Source organism: Mus musculus, chromosome 7 (assembly GCF_000001635.26).
Source record: "Mus musculus strain C57BL/6J chromosome 7, GRCm38.p6 C57BL/6J".
NCBI classification, from domain to species: domain Eukaryota; kingdom Metazoa; phylum Chordata; class Mammalia; order Rodentia; family Muridae; genus Mus; species Mus musculus.
The window spans coordinates 33,371,920-33,395,371 of record NC_000073.6 but is presented as its reverse complement, the minus strand read 5'-3'; the positions used below and the strand labels follow the sequence as shown (position 1 = coordinate 33,395,371).

General features: G+C 39.4%; 1 protein-coding gene across 1 annotated transcript; it reads right to left on the bottom strand.

The window, feature by feature from the left end:
- Positions 1-20,812: 20,812 nt before the first annotated feature.
- Positions 20,813-22,138, bottom strand: Scgb1b20 (secretoglobin, family 1B, member 20). The gene is made up of 3 exons (NM_001270543.1): positions 22,059-22,138; positions 21,752-21,939; positions 20,813-20,965 (listed from the first exon to the last, which is right to left on the bottom strand). The coding sequence occupies exons 1-3, from the start codon at positions 22,120-22,122 to the stop codon at positions 20,936-20,938; spliced, it is 282 nt and encodes a 93-aa protein (NP_001257472.1). The 5' UTR covers positions 22,123-22,138; the 3' UTR covers positions 20,813-20,935.
- Positions 22,139-23,452: the final 1,314 nt, after the last annotated feature.

Sequence of the window (23,452 nt, the reverse complement as noted above, 5' to 3'; positions counted from 1 at the left end):
ACCTGGACTTCAGAAAATCAAATAACCCCATTAAAAAAAGGGGGACGCAGAGTAAACAAAGAATTCTCAACTGAGGTATACGGAATGGCTGAGAATCACCTGAATAAAATGTTCAACATCCTTAATCATCAGGGAAATGTAAATCATAACAACACTGAGATTCCACCTCACACCAATCAGAATGGCTAAAATCAAAAATTCAGATGACATCAGATGCTGGCAAGGATGTGGAGAAAGAGGCGCATTCTTCCATTGTTGTTGGGATTGCAAGCTTGTACAACCACTCTGGAAACCAGTCTGTGGTTCCTCAGAGAATTAGACATTGTACTACTAGAAGATCCAGCAATATCTCTTCTGGGCACATAACCACAAGCTGGTCCAATGGATGATAGGAACACATGCTCCACTAAGTTCAAAGCAGCCTTATTTATAATACCAGAAGCTGGAAAGAACCCAGATGTCCCTCAACAGAGGAATGGATACAGAAAATTTTGAAATTTTACACAGTGGAGTACTACTCAACTATTAAAAACAGTGAATTCATGAAATTCCTATGGAAATGGATGGATCTGGAGGGTATCATCCTGAGTGAGTTAAACCATTCACAAAAGAACTCAAATGATATGCACTCACTGATAAATGGATATTTGTCCAGAAATTTAGAATATCCAAGATACAATTTGCAAAACACATGAAACTCAAAAAGAAGGAAGACCAATATTTGGATGCTTCATCCCCCCCACCCTTATAATGGGGAAAAATACCCATGGAAGGAGTTACAGAGACAAAGTTTGTAGCTGAGACCAAAGGATGGGTCATCAAGAGCCTGTCCCAACCGGGAATCCATCTCATAATCAGCAACCAAACACAGACTCTATTGTATATGCCAACAAGATTTTGCTGAAAGACCCCTGATATAGCTGTCTCTTGTTAGGCGATGCCAGAGCCTTGCTAATACAGAAGTGATTGCTCACAGTACAGCGGAACACCAGGGCCAAGAATAGGGACTGGGTGGGTAGGAGAGACGGGTTAGGGAAGGGTATAGGGGACATTTGGGATAGCATTGTTTGGGATATGCATTGGAATATTTCTTTATTATTTTTATTAATTTATTTTTGTGTACAGGTGTTTCCCCAGCATGTATGTATGTGCACCGTTTGATGCTTGTGGACTGTGGAATAAAAGACAGGCCATCAGATTCAGGGGAACTGGAGCTATAATCGGATTGGTATATGCTGCTTTACTAAATAAGAACAAAGTGTACCAATTTCGTGCTAGCTTTCTGGGGCTCAGTGCAAGATGGAGGACTCCCTTTATTGGAGTGGCTTTTCATTTTCTGACCTTGTCTTGGAAATTCAAACTTTACCCAAACATCTACTTGCATGGCTAATTCCACACAGCCATGGTTAAGATTGTAGGTTCAACTTCCTTCTGATAAGAATCCATTCATGTAGCAGCTGAGATTCCTGAAATTACTCCCCATGCTATGAGGTATTTCAGTGCTTTCAGCCTTCTGCCAATGACATTTGCCCATGCTGGACGTTTCTGCCCCTTCTCTTCTAAAACTATGGAATCCATAAATCACCCCAAGTAATATTGGTCTATTACCTGGCAGTTGGTCCTGTTATTTTTCTACTACCAAACACACTCTCTAGTCTTCTGAACAACTCAGTTTGTCACATCTGCACCATTTGCCCTTATGGACCAATAGCAGCCTACATCCCCATGGGCAGAGAGAGTCAAAATTGTTTATTATTTATTATTGTGTATTATGATGTATTATATCAACTTTTTCAGAGCAGGGTGTTAGCTGCTATGTAGGAGCTGGGAATCAACCTGAGTCTTCTGAATGATAAGCCTGTTCCCTTAACCACGAAGCCATAACCTTAAATTCACAGACTGAGCTTTCTAAGAATTACTTTTTTCTTTTTTTAAAGACAAGTTGCTCCAGCACAGGGTGGCCTCAAAATTACTATGTGGCTTAGGATTACATTGAATTTCCTATCTTCCTTTTTTCACCTCTAAGTGCTGATTATTCTGGTGTGTACCACCAACATCATAGTTTTGTGCTCTGCAGAGCATCAAATCCAGGGTCTCAAAAATGCTCAGCAAGCACTTTATCCATCTAGCTACATTTCCATCCCAAGAGTTAAATAACATCTGATGTTAAATATATGTATATAGTAAAATATATTATAATTTATCTAATATTTGAATATAATAGCGTTATATTCAAAACAAATAATAAGAGTTAAATCGTATATTTATACACATACATATACACATGCATATACACATAAATACACACAAATGTATGTGCATGTTTTGTGTGTTTGTTTGTGTGTGTTTCTGTGTGTGTGTAATATCAGGCTTATCTCCACCAAAACATAAAGTAATTTGAATGTCCATAGGCAGATAATATGGTTTCCTTCATTTAAGGTCACCAAGAAATTCAGGGGATTCTAGTTCAACTCTTGTCAATATCCATCAATATACAAGTATCATTTGGTATTTTCTACTGCTTCCTGAATGTTCTTTACCATTTGTATAACTCAGTATCTTGGTTGATTTTGCCAAGGTGGACAAGGATAAACAAGGCTAAATTGAGCTGCATTTAGGAGGAAATTATGAACACAGACATTTCCAATGAAATACACTCTTTTTTGGTTTACTGCCCAAGGTTTTTAGGAGACCTCCAATGCTCAGTTCTTATCTTTATCAGTTTTGCTGGCATCCACATCTTTTCATCCTGAAGAAATATAAAGACATCTGTGTCCCTAATGCAAAACTTTTGAGGAATTTCATTCTGATGTTAACACATATTTATAGCATATAAAATGATTTAATTCCACCATTTTTTCTATAACTCATTGTCTCTTGGATACTGTTTTTTCTTTCTCATTAATATTTAAAACTTTATATTTGAGAAAGCACTATATGTTCTGTCTCTGAGTGACTTTATTCTTCCCTTTTGTTTTATAATCATTTATTAAAATGTGATTAGATCTTTCTAAAACTGCTTGTCCTCTATGATTGTATGGTGAACCACCAATTATGCTTTATATTTTAATAAGCAAAGAATTGCTTCATCTTATTGGGGATATTTGTCAGTCTTTCTTGTACAGGTACTTTCACAATAGCCTTACATGCTGTAATGTGCAATTACGGAATCAGCCTTCTCAGAACCCAAAGCAGTTATTCATTGAAACCCTGAATATGCATCAATGGTACACAACAACAGAATTTAGTTTTTCAAATTCTGAAAAATAAAATACATCCATGTGCCAGAATTTATTTTATTTTATTTTATTTTATTTTATTTTATTTTATTTTATTTTATTTGGAACCTGTATGGTTACTCCTGGCAGGACCTCTGCTGATGCCCACCCTCCTTAGGTGATTCTACATAGTATCAAATTGACACCTGAAGCTGACTATGACACCACCCTCCAATGCAATTTCATCAGGCACAAAGGCACCCCACCTCATTTTGCTATTGTCAATTAATTTCTTCCATAATAAACCCATTGGTTATGGTGGCAGCAGCTTTAGAGATGGTGGTGGCAGCAGCTATTGCTAGTTAATTTCTTCTCTAATTGATCCAATAAAGTGCCACAGAAACAGGATTTCTTTGCTACCCTTTCAAATGTTCTGGATTCCCTAATGAAACATACACACACACACACACACACACACACACACACACACACACACACGGCCTTCTATTTTAATATGCCTTAAACTGCTCAATGGCTGGACCACTTCCAAACCTCTGCATGGCTAACACACTCCTCCTATATTATAAATTTATTAGTAAAATCTATATTTCAATTCTGTTTCTGTAGACCCAGTTGGTTAGCCTCCTGGGCTGCTCTTCCCCAGCTCTTTCATGTTGGCTTACTCTCTGCTCTTTATGTCTCAGCTATGACAGCTACACTTTTCCTGGCATGAGGGCTAACTCCTTCTCCTTCTCTTTAGCTGTCAAGCATTCATGGATTAGCTGGGTTACCTGAAAGGGTGACTATATATGAAAAAGAACTGGTGTGAGAGAAAGATAAAGCCAAGACAAAATTTCTGATCAAGGCAAAGTTTAATTTTCAACTCTGTGTTTATATAGGGAAAGCATACAGACCCCATCCTTTGTTTCATCTCGATTGAGTTGCAAAGCAAGCTCAGTGGGCAGTCAATTCCTCAAAGCTCCTGTAAGTAATTGCAAATGTGGCAAGGCCAGATGACTCCAGCTAAGTTGTAAAACCATCCTGGGTTTTTTTAGCCTACACAAAAATGGGGGAAGATCACAATTCCCCCCTTTGTTCATTAAAGATGAGCAGTTATCACTAGCTGGACAGGGTCACAAGATTTACGTATTTTCCATAATCCCGAATAGGCTATAGAGTGGTTAAGTGAATATGCCTCCATTACATCTGTGTCCTTATTGCTCCTTCTTACCCATAATGGATAACAAACATAGATTTTGATGTATGTCTTTGGTTTAGGTAGCTAGTAATTCAAAAACACTCCTACTCTTCACTGGCTACCAGCCTTCAAAAGCACACTCTTTCACATTTACACCAAACCCACAAAAAACATATGAATATGCATTCAATGCATTTTGTCTTAGAGAAGATTAACTGCTATGGTGAATAGTGGGCTTGCTAACAGTGAGCCTGTCTAAAGGCAAGCAATCTCTTTCCAAAAGTTAAAAGCAACAATATTAAAGTTGTCTGCAGGAATATCCCAGGTACTCAATTCAGCTGCCAAATGGCAATTATGAAACACAAAGTCTGGTCATGAGTCATATGGGGAGTAGCTTTGAGAATTGATAGAATATAATTACTCACCAGTAAGAGTTGACACTACACTCCAGGTTAATTCAGCTGGCTGATAGGGATTTTGAGCTGTCTTGATCATTGGTATCATAATCAATAGAAGGCTTAGGATTAGAGGAGAGGTGACTGCCCAGGAGGGCTCTCACTAAGACAGCAGGTGAGGGAGCCATCTTGGGTCCCGGGTCCCTCAGAGAATATTCTGTGAGGTGAGAGTGCAGAGTACAGTAGCAACTCAGATTCTGGGACAGGCAGTAGTGATACAGCTTCTGGGACACACCCCTTTTCGGGCTCCAGACATCTGGGCACTTCCCCTGCCAGAGTAGAGGTGCCCTCCGGGGAGGACTCTGACTGCAGGAGCAAAATAGTGAGCCATCATGTGTCCCAGGTCCCTCAGAGACCAGTCTGTGCAGGTCAGCTCTTCGGAGGCTGTGTGAGCCGACTGCAGAAGGGACACAGTTTCTGGGAAAGGCAGAAGCAACACAGCTTCTGGGAGAGACCCCATTTTGGGTACTAGACATCCAACTACCTTCCCTGCCATAGAAGAGGTGTCCACCCAGGAGGGCTCTGACTGCCAGAGCAGGTGAGGGATTCATCTTGTTTCCTGGGTCATTCAGAGACTAGTCTGTGTAGGTGAGCGTGTGGACTACAAAAACGACATAGCTTCTGAGAAAGGCAGAAGTGAAATAGCTTCTGGGACACACACTTTTCAGGTTCCAGACATCCGAGCACTTTCCATGCCAGAGGAGCGGTGCCCTGCCAAGGATGACTCTGACTGCCAGAGAAGGTTAGGGAAACATCATGGGTCCTGGGTACCTCAGAGACCAATCTGCACAGGTCAGCTCTGCAGAGGGTGAGGAAGGAGACTCCAGAAGCAACACAGCTTCTGGGACAGACCCTATTTTGGGGTCAAGATATCTGAGCACTTTCCACGACAGAAGAGAGGTGTCCACCCTGGAGGATTCTGAATTTCAGAGCTGGTGAGAGAGCCATCTTGGGTCCCACATCCCTCAGAGAGTAGTCTTGTGCAGATGAGCATGCAGACTGCAGAGGAAACACATCTTCTGGGACAGGCCATGTTTTGGGCATTTACCATCACCAAGAAGGCAGACATCTGTTCACCTTCCATGCAAGGGGAGAGCTTGTCTGCAGAGAGTACTCTGACCACTGAGAGTCAGGAGATAGAGCTAGGCTCCCAGAACTCCTGACAGAGTCTAACAGAATCATAGGAGGAATAAGATCCAACCAGAGACATCTCTAACAACTAACGCCAGATCTAAACAGATGGCGAAAGGCAAACATAAGAATCTAACTAACAGAAACCAACACCACTCACCATCACCAGAACCCAGTACTCCCACCTCAGCCATTCCTGGATACCCCAACACACCCGAAAAGTAAGACTCGGATTTAAAATCATATCTCATGATGCTGGTAGAGGGCATCAAGAAGGGCATTAATAACTCACTTGAATAATATAGGAGAACAGTGCTAAAGTGTTAGAAGCCCTTAAAGAGGAAACAAAACATCCCTTAAAGAGCTACAGGAAAACACATGCAAACAGGTGATGGATTTGAACAAAAGCATCCAAGACCTAAAAGGGGAAGTAGAAACAATAAAGAAAAGCCAAAGTGGGACAGCTCTGGAGATAGAAAACCTAGGAAAGAAATCAGGAACCATAGATGAGAGCAAAAGCAACAGAATACAAGAGATAGAAGAGACAATCTCACGTGCAGAAGATTCCATAGAGAACTTGGGCACAACAAACAAAGAAAATGCAAAATGCAAAAAGATCCTAACTCAAAACATCCAGGAAATCTAGGACACACTGAGAAGACCAAACCTATGGATAATAGGAGTCGATGAGAATGAAGATTTTCAACTTCAAGGGCCAGCAAATATCTTCAACAAAATTATAGAAGAAAACTTCCCAAACCTAAAGAAAGAGATGCCCATGGCCATACAAAAAGCCTACAGAACTCAAAATAGACTGGACCAGATAGGAATTTCCCCCAACACATAAAAATCGAAACAACAAATGCACTAAATTAAGATAGAATATTAAAAGCAGTAAGAGGAAAAAGACAAGTAACAAATAAAGGCACCTGAATTCTCACCAGAGACTATGAAAGCCAGAAGCTCCTGGGCAGATGTTATGCAGACCCTAATATAACACAAATGCCAGCCCAGGCTACCACACCCAGAAAAACTCTCAATTACCATAGATGGAGAAACCAAGGTATTCCTTGATAAAACCAAATTCACACAATATATTTCCATGAATCCAGTGCTTCAAAGGATAATAAAGGGTATACACCAACACAAGGACAGAAACTACACCCTAGAAAAAAATCAAGAAAATAATCCTTCAACAAAACTGATAAAAGAGAGCTGAAAGAAAAGAATCCCAACTTTAACAATAAAAATAACAGGAAGCAACAATTACTTTTCTTTAATTTCTCTTAACAATAATGGACTCAAGTACCCAATAAAAAGACATAGGCTAATATACTGACTGCACAAACAGGACCCAACATTTTGTTGCTTACAGGAAACCCACCTCAGGGAAATAGACAGACACTACCTCAGAGTAAAAGTCTGGAAAAACGATTTTCCAAGCAAAAGGTCTACAAAAAACAATCTGCAGTAGCCATTCTAATATCGAAGATAATTGACTTTGACCCAAAGTTATCGAAAGAGACAAGGAGGGGCACTTCATATTAATCAAAGGTAAAATGTACCAAGATGAACTTTCAATTCTGAATAACTATGCTCCACATCCAAGGCCACATCATTCATTAAAGAAACTTTAGTAAAGCACAAAGAACACATTGCACCTAACACAAAAATAGTGGGAGATTTCAACACTTCACTCTCACCAATGAACAGATCCTGGAATTAGAAACTAAACAGAGACACATAGACATTAGCAGTAGTTATGAAACAAATGGATTTAATAGATATCTATAGAACAATTTATCCTAAAACAAAAGGATATAGATTCTTCTCAGCACCACATGGTACCTCCTCCAAAATTGACCATATAATTGGTCACCAAAGAAGGCTCCACAAATAAAAAATATTGAAATGATCCCATGCATCCTATAAGATCACTACAGACCAAAACCAATCTTCAATAACAACATAAATAATAGAAACCCAGCATTCATGTGGAAACTAAACAACACTCTACTCAATGATTCCTTAGTCAAGGATGAAATAAGGAAAGAAATTAAAGACTTTTTAGAGTTTAATGAAAAGGAAGCTACAACATACCCAAACTTATGGGACACAATGAAGGCAGTCCAAAGAGGAAATCTCATAGCCTTCATTGAATTAAAAAAGAAACTAGATAGATCATACACTAGCAGCCTGACAGCACACCTAGAATCTCTAAAACTAAAGGAAACAAATTCACAGAAGAGGAGTAGACTGCAGGAAATAATCAAATTCAGGGCTGAAATCAACCAAGTTGAAGCAAAAAGAACTACTAAAAAAAATCAACCAAACCAGGAGCTGGTTCTTTGAGAAAATCAACAACATAGATAAACCCTTACACAGAGAGCACAGGGATAGTATCATAATTAACAAAATCAGAAATAAAAATGAGACATAACAACAGAATTTCAGGAAATCTAAAACATCATCAGATTCTACTACAAAGGCTATACTCAACAAAACTCGAAAAGTTGGATGAAATCGACAAATTCCTAGATAGATACCAGGTACCAAAGTTAAATCAGGATCAGATTAATGATCTAAACAGTTCCATTTCCCCTAAAGTAATAAAAGCAGTCATCAATAGTCTCCCAACCAAAAAAAAAAAAAAAGCCCAGGAGCAGATGGGTTTATTGCAGAATTCTTTCAGACCTTTAAAGCAGACCTAATTCCAACTCTCCTCAAACTATTTCACAAAATAGAAAGAGAAGGTACTCTACCCAGTTCATTCTATGAAGCCACAATTACTTTAATACCTAAACCACACAAATAACCAACAAAGAAAGAAAACTTCAGACCAATTTCCCTTATGAATATCAATGCAAAAATACTCAATAAAATCATTGCAAACCAAATCCAAGAACCCAACAAAATGATCATCTATCATAACTAAAGAGGCTTCATCCAAGGAATGCATGGAAGGTTTAATATATGGAAATCCATCAACGTAATCCACTATATACAAAACTTAAAGACAAAAACTAATGATCATCTCATTAGATGCTGAACAATATTTGACAAAATCCACACCCGTTCAAGATAAAAAGGCTTGGAGAGATCAAGAATTCAAGGCCCATACCTACACATAATAAAAGCAATATACAGCAAATGGGTATCCAACATTAATAAAGAGAGATACTCAAAAGAATCCCACAAAAATCAGGGACTAGACAAGGCTGCCAACTTTCTCTTTATCTATTCAATATAGTACTTGAAGTCCTAGCCACAGCAATTCGACAACAAAAGGAGATCAAGGGGATACAAATTGGAAAGGAAGAAGTCAAACTATCACTATTTTCAAATGATATGATAGTATATGTAAGTGGCCCTAAGAATTCCACCAGAGAACTCCTACACCTGATAAACAGCTTCAGGGAAGTTAGCTGGATATAAAATTAACTCAAACAAATCAATGGTTTTTCTCTACACAAAGGATAAGTTAACTGAGAAAAAATTAGGGAAACAACACCCTTCTCAATACTCACAAATAATATAAAATACCTTTGTGTGACTCTAACTAAGGAAGTGAAAGATCTCTATGATAAGAACTTCAAGTCTCTGAAGAAAGAAATCAAAGATCTCAAAATATGGAAAGAACTCCCATGCTCATGGATTGGCAGGATTAATATACTAAGAAAGGTTATCCTTTGGAAGTAGGATAGCAAAAACTACTGTAAACAATAAAAGAAACTTTGGTGGAATTACCAGATCTAAACTTAAGTTGTACTATAGAGAAATTGTGATAAAAATTGCATGGCACTGGTACAGAGACACAGAGGTAGATCAATGGAATACAATTGAAGAACCAGAAATGAATCCACACACCTATGATCAGTTGATCTTTGACAATAGAGTTAAACCATGCAGTGGAAAAAAGATAGCATTTTCAAAAAATGGTGCTGGCACAACTGGTGGTTATCATGTAGAAGAAAGTGAATTCATGAATTTATCCATTCTTGTCTCACTGTACAAAGCTCAAGTCTAAATGGAAGAAAGACCATCACATAAAAACAGAGACACGGAAATTTATAGAGGATAAAGTGGGGAAAAGCCTCAAAAATAAGGGCAGATTGGAATAATTCCTAAACAGAACAGCAATGGTTTGTACTGTAAGATCATGAATTGACAAATGGGACCCAATAAAATTGCAAAGCTTCTGTAAGGCAAATGACACAGTCAATATGACAAAAAGGCCACCAACAGATTGGGAAAGGATTTTTACCAATCCTAATTCTGATAGGGGACTAATATCCAATATATACAAAGAGCTCAAGAAACTGGACTCCAGAAATTCAAATAACCCCATTAAAATAGGGGTACAGAGCTAAACAAAGAATTCTCAGCTGAGGAACTTTGAGTGGCTGAGAAGCACCTGAAAAGAATTTTCAACATCCTTAATCAGCAGGGAAATGCAAATAGAAACAACCTTGTGATTCCACCTCACACAAGTCAAAATGGCTAGGAATAAAAATTCAGACTACAGGAGATGCTGGCAAGGATGTGGAGAAAGAAGAGCAATCCACCATTGCTGGTGGGACTGCAAGCTGGTACAACCACTCTGGAAATCATTTTGGCAGATCCTCAGAAAATTGGACATAGTTCTACCAGAAGATCCAGCAATACCACTCATGATACTATAACAAGATGATGCTCCACCATGTAATAAGGACACATGTTCCACTATGTTCATAGCAGTCTAATTTATAAAAACCAGAAACTGGGAAGAACTCAAATGTCCCTCAACAGAGGAATGAACACAGAAAATGTGGTACATTTATAAAATGGAGTACTACTCAGCTATTAAAAACCATGAATTTATGAAATTCTTAGACAAATGGATGGATCTGGGGGATATCATCCTGAGTGAGGTAACCCAATCATAAAACTCAATAACATATGACATGCACTAACTGAAAAGTGGATATTATCCCAGAAGCTCACAATCCTTCTTAGGAGGAACAACATACCCATGGAAGGAGTTACAGAGACAAAGTTAAGAGCAGAGACTGAAGGAACGACCATTCAGAGACTGACCCACTTGGGGATCCACACATTAGTAACCAACAAATCTAGGCACTATGGCAGGTACCAACAAGATCCTGCTAACAGTAGCCTGATATAGATGTCTCCTGAAGTGTTCTGCCAGTTCCTAGCAAATACATACCTGGATGTCCACAATCATCCATTGAACAGGGCACAAGGTACCAATGAAGGAGCTAGAAAAAGTACCAAAAGAGCTAAAGGGGTCTGAAGGCCCATAGAAACATCGATATGAAATAACCAGTACTTCCAGATCTCCTTGGAACTAAACCACCAATCAAAGAAAACACATGGTGGAAATTGTGGTTCTAGCTGTATATGTAGCACAGTGTACTGGCTGGTTTTATGTGTCAATTTGACACAGGCTGGGGTTATCACAGAGAAAGGAGCTTCAGTTGGGCAAGTGCCTCCATGAGATCCAGCTGTGAGGCATTTTCTCAATTAGTGATCAAGGGGGAAATGCTCCTTGTGTGTGGGACCAACTCTGGGCTAGCAGTCTTGGGTTCTATTAGAGAGCAGGCTGAGCAAGCCAGTAGAAGCAGGCCAGTAAGTACCATCCATCCATGGACTCTGAATGAGCTCCTGCTTCCTGGCCTGCATGAGTAGCAGTCCTGACTTCCTTTGGTGTTAAACAGCAATATTGAAAGTGTAAGCTGAATGAATCCTTTCCTTCTCAACTTGCTTCGTGTTCATGATGTTTGTGCAGGAATAGAAACCCTGATGAAGACATAGAGGATGACCTAGTCAGTCATCAATGGGAGCAGAGGCCCTAGGTCTTAGGAAGGTTATATGCCTCAGCATAGGGGAATGCCAGGCTTGTTAATGGGAGTGGTTGGGCTGGGGGGCAGGGGGAAGGGAGCAGGGATAAGGCATTTTTGGAGGGGAATCTGGGAATGGGAATAACTTTTTAAATGTAAATAAAGAAAATAATAAAACATATTTTTAAATGTAAACAATTCTAATTTTTTTTGTTCTAAAGCTCTTGAAATCTGGGATTTTTTCATAACTCTTGAAATCTTCAAAGGGATCTTTAGTGTACATATAAAAGTGTATTATATTTTAAATCAAAAATGGGATGATTTAATTTTTCTTTTAAAATAAAAACTGAAAATATTGCCATTAAAAAAAAAAGAAATGAAGAAAGATGAATTCACATTAATGTTCCCTTTTGCCAAAGAACTGCTGTGGATGCATTAGAAGGAGCAAGAACACAAACACCCAACAATTGATCATAGTCTATATAATGTATCTGTTGTTGTCTAATAGCTTCATCTACTTTCTGGAAAGCTATTAATCCCACATTGCATAATTGTTGAGGAAAATTAAAATTTTCATCCCTTTTATGAATACCAAACAGAGGCTTAAGTTCTCCTGAGGTAAGGTTAAGATAATATCTTAGCCAATTAACATTCCCTAACAGCTTTTTAATGCATGTAAAGTAAGTAAATTATCTTTTCTTGTATGAATATTCTGTACCAAAATTTATTTTGGTTATAACTTATGTCCCAAGTATTCAAAGGGATATGGATTTTTAATCTTTTCTGGAGAAACTTTAAATCACCCAGCTTTCAAAGTTTGTTGTATAAGAGCAAAGGCTTGTAGTACAATGGCTTCAGAGAAATCAGCTAATATAATACCAACCATATAGTGAATAATATACACTGAAAGATTCAAAGTCCTAACTTCTTGTATTGAAGCAACAACAAATTTTTGACATAATGTAGGGCTATTGGCCATTCTTTGAGGCAAAACTTTATAAAGTTATCACTTCATGGGTTCTTTAAAATTACAATCAAGCTCACTAAATGTGAATCTACCACACTCAACAGGATGCAAAGGAATACTATAAAAACAATCCTCCAAATCCATAATAATTCTATATGCATTTTCTTAAAGGCACCTGGAGTAGGCAATTTAGGCTTTAAACACTTCACAAGTTCCATAGCCTCATCAACCCTTCACACAACCTGATCTGTCCTCCTAATTCCAAATATGTGTGAGTTAGAATCCTGAGCCTGGGATCAGACTACAAACTGAAGCCAATAGGACACTGGCAGTTCAACCACAATCTTCAAGGTTCCCTTGCAACATAAGAGTACAACCACAACTTTGGAAAGCAAAACACAACACCAAACAAACAATCCATTCTATCCAAAATCAATACCATGGGTATCACCCCCATGCTACAAAGTTTGGCTACCAGTTCCTGCAGATGAACACATAATGGTGCAGCCTCCAATACCTCACCACAGAAACATGGCCTTAAATCCTATGTTTTATGAGTCTGGTTTCTAGGATAAGAATTACATACACTGTTGCCTTATTTAGAGGTATCTTTAAAGTCCAGTTTGCTTGGTCTATAAAGCTCATGTCAGGTATTGTTTTCCTTCCTTCCTTCCTTCCTTCCTTCCTTCCTTCCTTCCTTCCTTCCTTCCTTCCTTCCTCCCTCCCTCCCTCCCTCCCTCCCTCCCTCCCTTCCTTCCTTCCTTCCTTCCTTCCTTCCTTTTTTTCTTTCTTTCTTTCTTTCTTTTTTCCATAAGATTTATTTTCTTATGTTATTCATATGAGTACACTGTAACTGTATTGAGATACACCAGTAGAGGGCATCAGATCCCATTACAGAGGGTTGTGAGACACCATATATTTGCTGGGAATTGAACTCAGGATCTCTGAAAGAGCAGTCAGTGCTCTTAACCAATGAGCCATCTGTGCAATTCCATGTTGTTTTTCTGAAGGACTCCAAACCTGAGTTACCAGTTTTAAGCCAAATTTCTCTAACCAACATTACAAAATTTTAATCATTCCCAATAACTTATAAGCCAATAATATATAGCCAAGACATGCAGAACATATTTTAAAATCAGTCAGATGTTGCAGGATTTCCCCTATCCAGACACATTAGGGCAGTAGCAGTCCTGTGATTAGACAGGAAAAGGGAGGCAGAGCTAGGAACTAGGGAGAGAGATAGAGAGGTAACAGGAGGAGGGAGAGAAGCCAACATGGAGACAGATGAACACGAAGAAGATCCTGATTTTTTAAAACTACCTTTTCATCTTTTGTTTTTTGTTTTCTATTTTTCTGTTTTTGTTTGTTTTTTGATTTTTTGAGACGGGGTTTCTCTTCACTGGCTGTCCTGGAACTCATTAGTATACCACGATGGCCTCAAACTCAGAAATCTGGCTGCCTCTGTCTCCTGGGTACTGGGATTAAAGGTGTGTGCCACCATGCCCTTCAATAGAGAGGTCCCACAGTGCATGGTTTTAAAAAGCCACGAATAGTTAAGATATTTACCAGGTTAGAAAATTTGGGTTATAGCTTGATCTTTATCAGTTGGCTCAGAAATTATTGTATTGACATCTAGTAAATTGTGATTTTACTACTATATAAATCTGATTTAGATAAGTAAGCTTTGGGAGTCATGTTTCTATTGGGAAATTAGGTGTTGAGATGGCTGATCGTGGGGTGTGTGGGCAGCTGTGTGTAAACCAGATAAACTAGCTAGATGGGAGAGAGTAGCTCAGAGGTGAGAATACAGGGAGCATGACCCTGTGGGAACATAGTGTTGTGGCCTGCCAGCACCAGTACTAAAATGGGAATGTGGACCCACGGAGCAATAGAGGTAATAGGTTGACATATAAAATATTTCCTGCAACAGTCAGAAATAACCCTGAAATAGATGAATATATTTACTTATTTAGACAAAATAAAAATTTCTTCCTTTTTCTAGCTGTAATTTCAAGAGAGGAACACCTTGTCACGTTATGAACCCAATAATGACAGTCACAGAGTTTTTTGTAAAGGAAATAGAGATCAGTTTCCTTACCATAGAAGCTGAGAAGCAGCTGGCCGGTTTACACTTTAAGAGGGCTTATGTAGACAAACACCACATAGCAGGGCTTCTCCAGCTGTGCTAGACTCCTAGCTGCAGGTTTAGGGGTCCAAAGACCAACTGAGACTATTTTTTTTTCAGTGAGTTAAAAACAAATCAAGGGGTGAACAACCAGCAGTTAAGTTTTAACAATGTTTTTTTCTTTTGAACATGAAACACAGTGCAACAAACAATGAAACAAAAACACAGACATAAACTTACAGACATGGGCAGATTAGCATGCCAAGGACAGACAGACAGGAGAGAACTAGATGTGCCAAAAGGACTCAGATATCTACCTAAAAGAACCAGAACCAGAAATAAGCATTCCTCCAGTAGGAGCCAGAGAGGAGCACCATGTCTCCTGACCTTTGTCTTTCCTTAGAGGAGCTCTAAAACAGCTTACATTCATTGTCAAAACATCCGTGGACAACTGGGAAGGATTGCTTTTCTGAAACATATTCTCTCTCATGTCTAGGGTGGAAACTATCTCTACTCAGAGTCCAAAGACTAAGAACATCTATGAGAATTATCTCTGCACATCCAATACCCAAGGTGTCCTTCATTTTATCCCACTTAATAGAGCTCCAACATTGAGATGAGATCTGACAAAGTCAGCTCAGTCAGTCAACAGGTTCTCCAGGGAAGGAGCAAGGATTAATAAGAAAAAAGAAAATTAGACAACATTGTAGCATGACTTCAGCCAGTTCTGAGACTGAAGCAGGTCTGTTTTTTTCCCAAGTCTGCTTTTATAACATTTTAATTACAGGCAAATAAAAAGGTCAGTTCTAGGTTAAGGAATAAACAAGGCAATACACACAAATAATTAAGGAATAATCAAGGCAGTAAACAAAGTCCCATAATCACTGTTTCTAGGGCCTTAACTGGATGACCAAGATATCTGAGCCTACTTCGCTATCCTAGCCCAAAGTCAAATACTTGCATGAAGCCTACTTCCTTGTTCTGGCTCAATGTCAAATTCCTACCAAGTTACCAGAAGTGGGTCTAAAATCTTTCTACATCTTTCTGAGTCTGGTTTATGCACTTGTATAAGGTGGCATGCATATGCAATAGGCTTATACTAACACTTCTCTAACTTGTTGGGGAATTCAAACTTCACCCATACCTCTACTTGCAGAATTCCATATGACCATGATTAATATTGCAAGTTTAACTTCCTTCTGATAAGAACCCATTCAGCTAGCACCTGAGATTCCTGAAATTATTCCCCATGCCATAGGGTATTTTGGTACCTCCAACCTTCCACCAATGAACTTTGCCAATCCTGGATATTTCTTCCCCCTCTCTCCTAAATCTATGTAAACTTTAAATCACCCCAAGTAATGTTCATCTATGTCTTTGCAACTGGTCCTGTTATTTTTCTATTTCCAAAACACCTCCATCAGTCACATCTGCTCCTTTTGCCATCATGTACCATATCAGTCTAAATCCCTAAGGCAGAGAGAGTCAAATCATGCATTATGTATTATTCTGTATTGTGATGGATTATGTCATTTTTATCATAGCAGTTGTGAGCTCCCCTGTGGGAGATGGGAATAAACCTGAATCCTCAGAATAACCAGCTAGTTCTCTTAACATTTAACACATCTATTTAACTCCAAAAAGTGAGCTTTTTAAGAATAATTTTTTAAGTGGAGCTCTGCTGTAACTAAGGTTGCCCTCAAACGTGCTATGTAGCTAAGGATGACTTAGAACTTCTGATATGGAAAAAGATCTGACCCTTCCAAGTCAACTTCCAAAACAGTCAAGAAAAATAATGATTCTGTAGGATGTGGCTGAAAGGTAGGAATGTAGTTAGGCTTATAAGAAGCTGTAGTGGAACAGCTGTGGCTTCAAAGTTTCATGTTCCTTGAAACTTTCCACACAAAGTCACCTCTAGTGGGAAAGGATTGGGAGATGGGGCTACTGGTGTGTGATAATAATCCACTGTACTTTTCGTAGCTACTTTGTGGGTTTTTCTTTCTTCCACCCTTTCCCATCCTCTTTCTTCCACCATTTCAACTTCCTAACACTAGATGAAAGATTTTTGTTTGTTTGTTTCTTTGTTTGTTTGTTTTGAAAACAACATGGAGGGGAAAGGAAATAGATCCCCGAATAAAGTTAGGGGTCTGAAAGGGGACAATATTATCATTAGACTACTTCTTGATAATTTGGTCAATGAGCTCCTTGGGGCAACGTTGATCTTTCTTTTCCGGATATATAATTTCTTCTTGATGTTTCTATTTTGCACCTGACTACTTAAAAGGCCATGGCCAAAAACAATCAACCACCCCTCTCAGGACCATAGCAATTATACAGCCTCTAAAATGTCCCCAGAATTCTACACATCACAAATCACATAAACTATCCGCAGCTGGCAAAATTATGCCTGTGCTAGAGAGTGAAACAAATCAGTCATGGCAGTGGAAAATGTGAGGTTCCCCTCATATCCTACACCTGGGATTAAATCAAATCCATATTCCAGTATATCTGTGTATTTTTTGTTTTGTTTTGTTTTGTTTTAAGGAACCAAATTTCAAAATTCTCACGACATTTACCTGTATCTGTTTTAAGGAATTAATTCTGCAATATTCACAAAGAATTTGTAAACAGATGCTTTCACTGAAATAAGCACTTTTTTGGTTTACTGATCAAGTTTTTTCAGGAGACCTCCCCCACGTAATTCAAATCTTAACAAGTTTTCATTGCATCCAAAGTTTTTCATTTCCTGAAGAAAATATAAAGAAATCACTGTTCCCAGTGGAAAAAAATTGAGGAATTTCATTCTGTGGTTAACATATTATTTATGTATGTAGGAAGATTTAATCCCATAGTCTTTTCTTTAATTATTTGTCTCTAGGATGCTGTTGTTCCTTTCTTATTAACATTTGTAAAAATGTAAAGTAAGCAGAGCACTATTTGGTATGTGACCATGGATAAATTAGCCTTCAGAAAGGAGAGAGCAGAGTGGACACTTTTGTTTTCACATTGCAGGCATTTTTTTGTTTCTCAGACCCCCATTTCCACCAGCAATTTTTTCCAGTTGCACAATCATTTCTCCAATCTTTCTTGACACAGGTTTAGGAAGAAGAAAAAGAACAAACAGAAAATCCTGTCTCTTAGTATAATGGGAGATACAGCAATAGTTGTGGCCCCAGTAAATTTTTAATGGAATCTCAAAAAAAAAAATCCATCCCCTCAGCTCTTCAAACCTTTATCCCTTCATCCCCTGCTTTTTTCTCTACTGCATTTGAAATCACATTTCCCATTCTGCATTACCTCTAAGCTGGGAATCACTATATTTTGCTGGTTCATGGGTTCTTCTTTATTCCATTCTTTTCCCGTCAGCTTCTTGTACTGTTTCAACCCCATAACACTAGAAAGTCGGGGAAAAGGAAAGAGAAAAGAAGACATCTCCAAATAAAGCCAGGTGTAGACTAGAGAAAAAAAGGAAAGAGAAAAGAAGACATCCCCAAATAAAGTCAAGGGTTTAAATGTGATGACATGGTTTGTCTACTTCCTGCTGATGAAGGGTGTCTAGTTCCTTAAAGCAAGTTTTCTTTGATTGTTTGTTTGTTTCTTTGTTTTGTGGAAAAAGTCTGATATTCTACCATATTGCTTAGTCTTTTACAGTCCTTGGTGCCAAGTGAGAATCTCCTGTGAACTCTAGGTGCATAATACTAATAACACTGTAGTAAGCATTATCAAAATATTTAAAAAGAAGCTGAGCAAGGGACAGAATATCTTTATCCCAAGCACTCGTGGGGCAAATACATGTGAATCTGAGTGAGTTCATGGTCAGCATAATCTATAGAGCAAGTTCCTGGCTGGCCAGGACTAAATATTGAAAATAACTGAAAAGAAGGAAGAAAAGGAGAAGAAAAACAAATGCAAGAAAGGAGGAGGAAGAGGAAAATGACTAAGAGGAAGAGTAAGAAGAAGAAATTTAAAGCCTGGGTCTTGGTGGTACATTTCTTAAATCCTAGAACAAAGGGACACATGCAGGCAGCTCTCTCTACCTTTGAGCATAGACTAGTCTATATCATGAGATCCTATCTCAAGCAAAAAAAAAAAAAAAGATTAAAACAGAAAATATCAAATAACAGCAGGAAGGAAGGCAAGAACATCACCTACTTACCACGAGTCAAAGAATAACAAGTGAGGATAAACACCTTTCTATGATGGAAATGAAAACTGGCCAATCAAGTACATTAGGAAAATATTTGACTAAAGTTAAATTCTTTCAATGAATGGATTAAGGAAGGTTTCTTCTTAAGTGTCTCAGGGAGATAAGAGTTACTACACCCAACAATAAACTTATTTGCAGATTAATGCCCTTCATGAAAGTATATATGAAAATCCATTAGCATATTAGGAAATACAAGCTAACCATTTAGAGCTGTTCATCAGATGGAGGGGCTCTGGGTTTTTTAATCTGTAGAGAGAAGCATGGTAGAAAAGCCTTGCTGAACTTATATGTGTAGTGCTAAGAGTTAGGTCACTACATTTACATATTCCCTAGAGCACCCTTAGCTTCCAGAAGGCAGGAGACCTCCTTCAGAAGTAACCTCTGTCTAGACAAGGGTGAGTTGGAGACCTGGGTCACAGATATCAGAACTCAGTCTATGCAAAATGCCCTCCTAAGTGCTGTGTGATTTGAATCTGATTCCTTGTGTCCCCTAAGTGATCCTGTGATGGAAACTTGGTTACCATCATATGGTCTCAAGATATAAGGGGATGGAGAACAGGAGACAACTAGAAAGGTGATTAGGTCTCTGGGATGTTGCCATGGGAAGGGAGAAATGCTATTGATTGGCTGAATAATGGAGACAACCCACACAATGACTTGGCAACAAGTCTCATGCAATTTTCTGTGTCTCTTATAGTTAGGGGGTCCTGAACAGAACCTAAGAGGTTAGGCTACAAGATTGTGGACATGGAGCCTTCAAAATTACTACTTTTTCTTTATAAATACTCAACCATGGTTATTTTATCATAGCCTTATGAAAAAGAATAATATATTTTACTCTTTTCAGTGCATACTCTATAATGAGAAAGACTGTACATGTTGGGCCTTCCATGAGCCTATGCATCATGAGGAACCTATATATTCTGGTGGATATGCCTGCTGGTGTGAGCCTGGGACCTATGTGAGAATCTGACTCATTGATGGAGCAGTAAGGCACATGGCTTTGAGACTGGCCACAGAGCAACTATTTGGTGACTGGTGTTGGAAAGGACTTCCTGCCATGTCCAACAAGAAGAGACACAGGACAGACCCTAAAGCCCTAGGACCCAGGGTTCCCACTTCATGTAACACCCAGTGGGGAAGTAACTGTGTTCAGAACTGGATAGTTGATATTAGGACAACCTGAATTCTGTTCTGGCCAGGTCTCACTTTGATTTCCAGGCTGAAATTCTGTTCACTGTGAGGAGCAGGAAGCCTCACAACAACCTTTGTAATAGGTACTTTTATTTTATTTTCTACATAGGAAACACTGTGACACACAGAAACGCACAACTGGATCATGTACCAAACACTAGGGAGCAGGGGCAGTTTCTGCTATCTAGACCTGTGTGGTCCTCAACAGACCATTGGTATTTCTGGTACTCCTCAGTTCCATGTTCCTGGGGAGTTCAGTCTGGGAGGTCATGCATGTGCCCTGTGGACCCTGTCCCATGAGGGTGACAGAAACTCTAGTGTAGTGACTATGGTCTTTTAGCATTCTCTAATGCATTCTGCAGGGCATTTTGGCAGCACCACAATTGAGCTGTGACAACTCAATGTCCCAGATGTTTTCCCTGCAATATCCTTCAACCAAATCAGACCCAACCTTGAATTCAAAAATCCAGGCTCCCCTTTGAATTGCAAGGTTTTATTGTTGGATTCCTGTTCTTAAACACCTGGAGTGAAGGACTATAATCTGCTGCATCTATGCAGGTAGGCAGGCAAGTGGCTTCCTTGAGACCAAAATTGTAGCCATCAACATATCGGGCTGGCTTCTATCTTTTCCTGCAAACAGAAAGCCAAGTGAAACCTTTGGGGTGAAGGAGACCTCATGCACCACTGACCATGCAATGAGACACCTCCTAGAAAGACCTGCATCCAATATGCAATTGCTTTTGTATCTGACCAGGACTAAGGAGCCTTGTCTCCAACCTGTTGAGACAACTTTGAAAAGAGCCTCAAATCTAGCCATATGGGAGGAGACAACTTGTATGACAACATAGTCCCAGTGGCACCAAATGTGGAGGAGCTCAAAGAGCACCACGTGAGCCTCTGGGAAGCTGGGGCCACACAAGTAAACTGACCACTGTCACATGTTGATGATGACCCTCAAATATCTTCAGCTAAAGGCAGGGCCTTAACACACCAGTTCTAGGGACATGAGGCCTGTTCACTTCAATCCTATCCTTGAATGTCCACACGTGGAATCCACAAAGTGGTCTTCAAAGTTCAGAGAATAGGATAACATATGACTTTTTTGGAGATGGAGTGGTAGGTTTGAAAATTTAGGATAAAAGACCTAGGCTAGAGAAAGGTGCCAGGTGCCAAGCTTCTGCAGCTAGACTTGGAAGGCTTTGTAGGAAGGCTGAGGGAGGCCAAACTCAGGCAGATATCTACTGTGGCTTGGCTGATCTGAGCAGCCAGTGCCGGCTCAGGCAGTCTGAGAGTTCCTTCCTGCCCCATCCTCCTTACATCCTCAATCCGGTGTGTCACATTTCTTGATGATCAGTGAAGCTTCAGTGGTGTATAAGAGCACAAGCCCTGCCTCTAACCAGACACATAGATACTCACTATGAAAGTAGTTGCATGTATCTTGTCTTCCTCTGTCAAGGTGCTATCGACACATTGCTTGATTTTTGCAGTATTTTCCAGTATTACAGGGTCATCTTTGTATTGTTTCACGTACTCAACATACTCCTCTGAGGTTCCATTTAAAAATAGACGAACATCCTCTTTTATAGCTGGGCAAATGCCACAATCTGGAAAACAAAGACAAGTTGACCCTAACTGGAAAGACATACATCAGTATATCCCAGGGGTTAGAGGGTGTGAGAGCCTGGATAGCTTGCATCCCTGACCCCCACGCCGTAATACCAACCTCCCCCTGAAGTCAGGAGGAGCAAGGCAGCCCCGAGGATCACCACAGCACCAGCAAGCTTCATGATAATGGTGGCAGGTGATCCTACACAGCTTGGTCCCCTTCTTTAACTGCCCTGCTCAGTGGGAAGGGAGGGGCTTGTCTCTGATGCTCTCCATGCCTCTCCTGTTACACATCTTGGAACTTCCAGAGGGTGTGTGTTTGCGTCATTGGAAAATATGTATTTTGGCAAGATCCTGGTCAATAACCTATATCAGCTTGTGTGCCTTCTTAGTAATCTTCTTAAGATATGAAAAATGTGACTTGTCATTTGACAGCAAAGGGAAAGTAAGAGGAGGGAGAGGATCAAATGTTCTCTCAATCAGACCTCCAAAATGAGGCCTATGTCCTCCTGTCATACTGGAAACCTCAAGAGCCATATTCATAGTCAGTACTAAACAAGCCAAAATACAGACCACTGGCCATGTGACCCCTGCCCTGTCTTTGTTCATCCCCTATCTTCCATATGCTTCATGCCTTCCCTTGAATCAGTCTCTTCAACCCATGCTTATTCTGATTTTGTAGGCATCCTTCAATTTTACCTTTTTGTTTTTGGTTGTATATTTTTTTCTGAGATAGGGTCTCTCTACACAGCCCACGCTTCCTAAAGAAGGACAAAAGAGCTGTCAAAAGAACCCTTTCATGAAGCCTAAAATGGCAATGTCAGGGAAGCCAGTGTATCTCCTATCAGAGTGAATGGGCTTAAGCAGTCCGTTTCCAAGGTGGGTGGAGCAGGGGGCCTACCTTCTAGGACCAGGCTGACCTGGAAATATGTAGATCAGGTTAGTCTTGGACTCACAGAAGTCTTTGTGACTCTCTCCCATGTGCATAGTGGAATAAAAGGCAAGTACTTTCACGTCTACCTAAACCTCACTTCTTAAACCCATAGTTGAGGTTTTCTGTTTTGTTTCTTTGTTTGTTTGTTTGTTTGTTTATTGTTCTTTTAGTTTTTTGTTATTTGTTTTTTAAAGAAGATTTTGCCCAGGTTGGTCTTGACCTCATAACCTTCCTGAGAAATGGGTGTATAGTCCTGCCTGCCTGCCTAACTATCTGTCTTCTGTCTGTCTGTCTGGGGGCCTGTCTGTCTGTCTGTCTGTTTATGTGTATGTGTGGTGGATTCAACTTTCTTTGGCGCTGGTGGAAATCATTGTCAAAATCTGTTAACAATGAGCTGTTATGATAATTCTCAACTTTGATCTCAGTATTTTGGAGGAAGAGCGTTCCTATTTTTGTGAGTTTGAGGTCAGTCTGGTCTGCACAAAGAGTTCTAGGCTACCCAAAATTACACAGGAAGACGCTGTTAATAAACATCATTAGTGTGTTCATTAAGTTTTCACATCAAGTGCCTTGTGCTC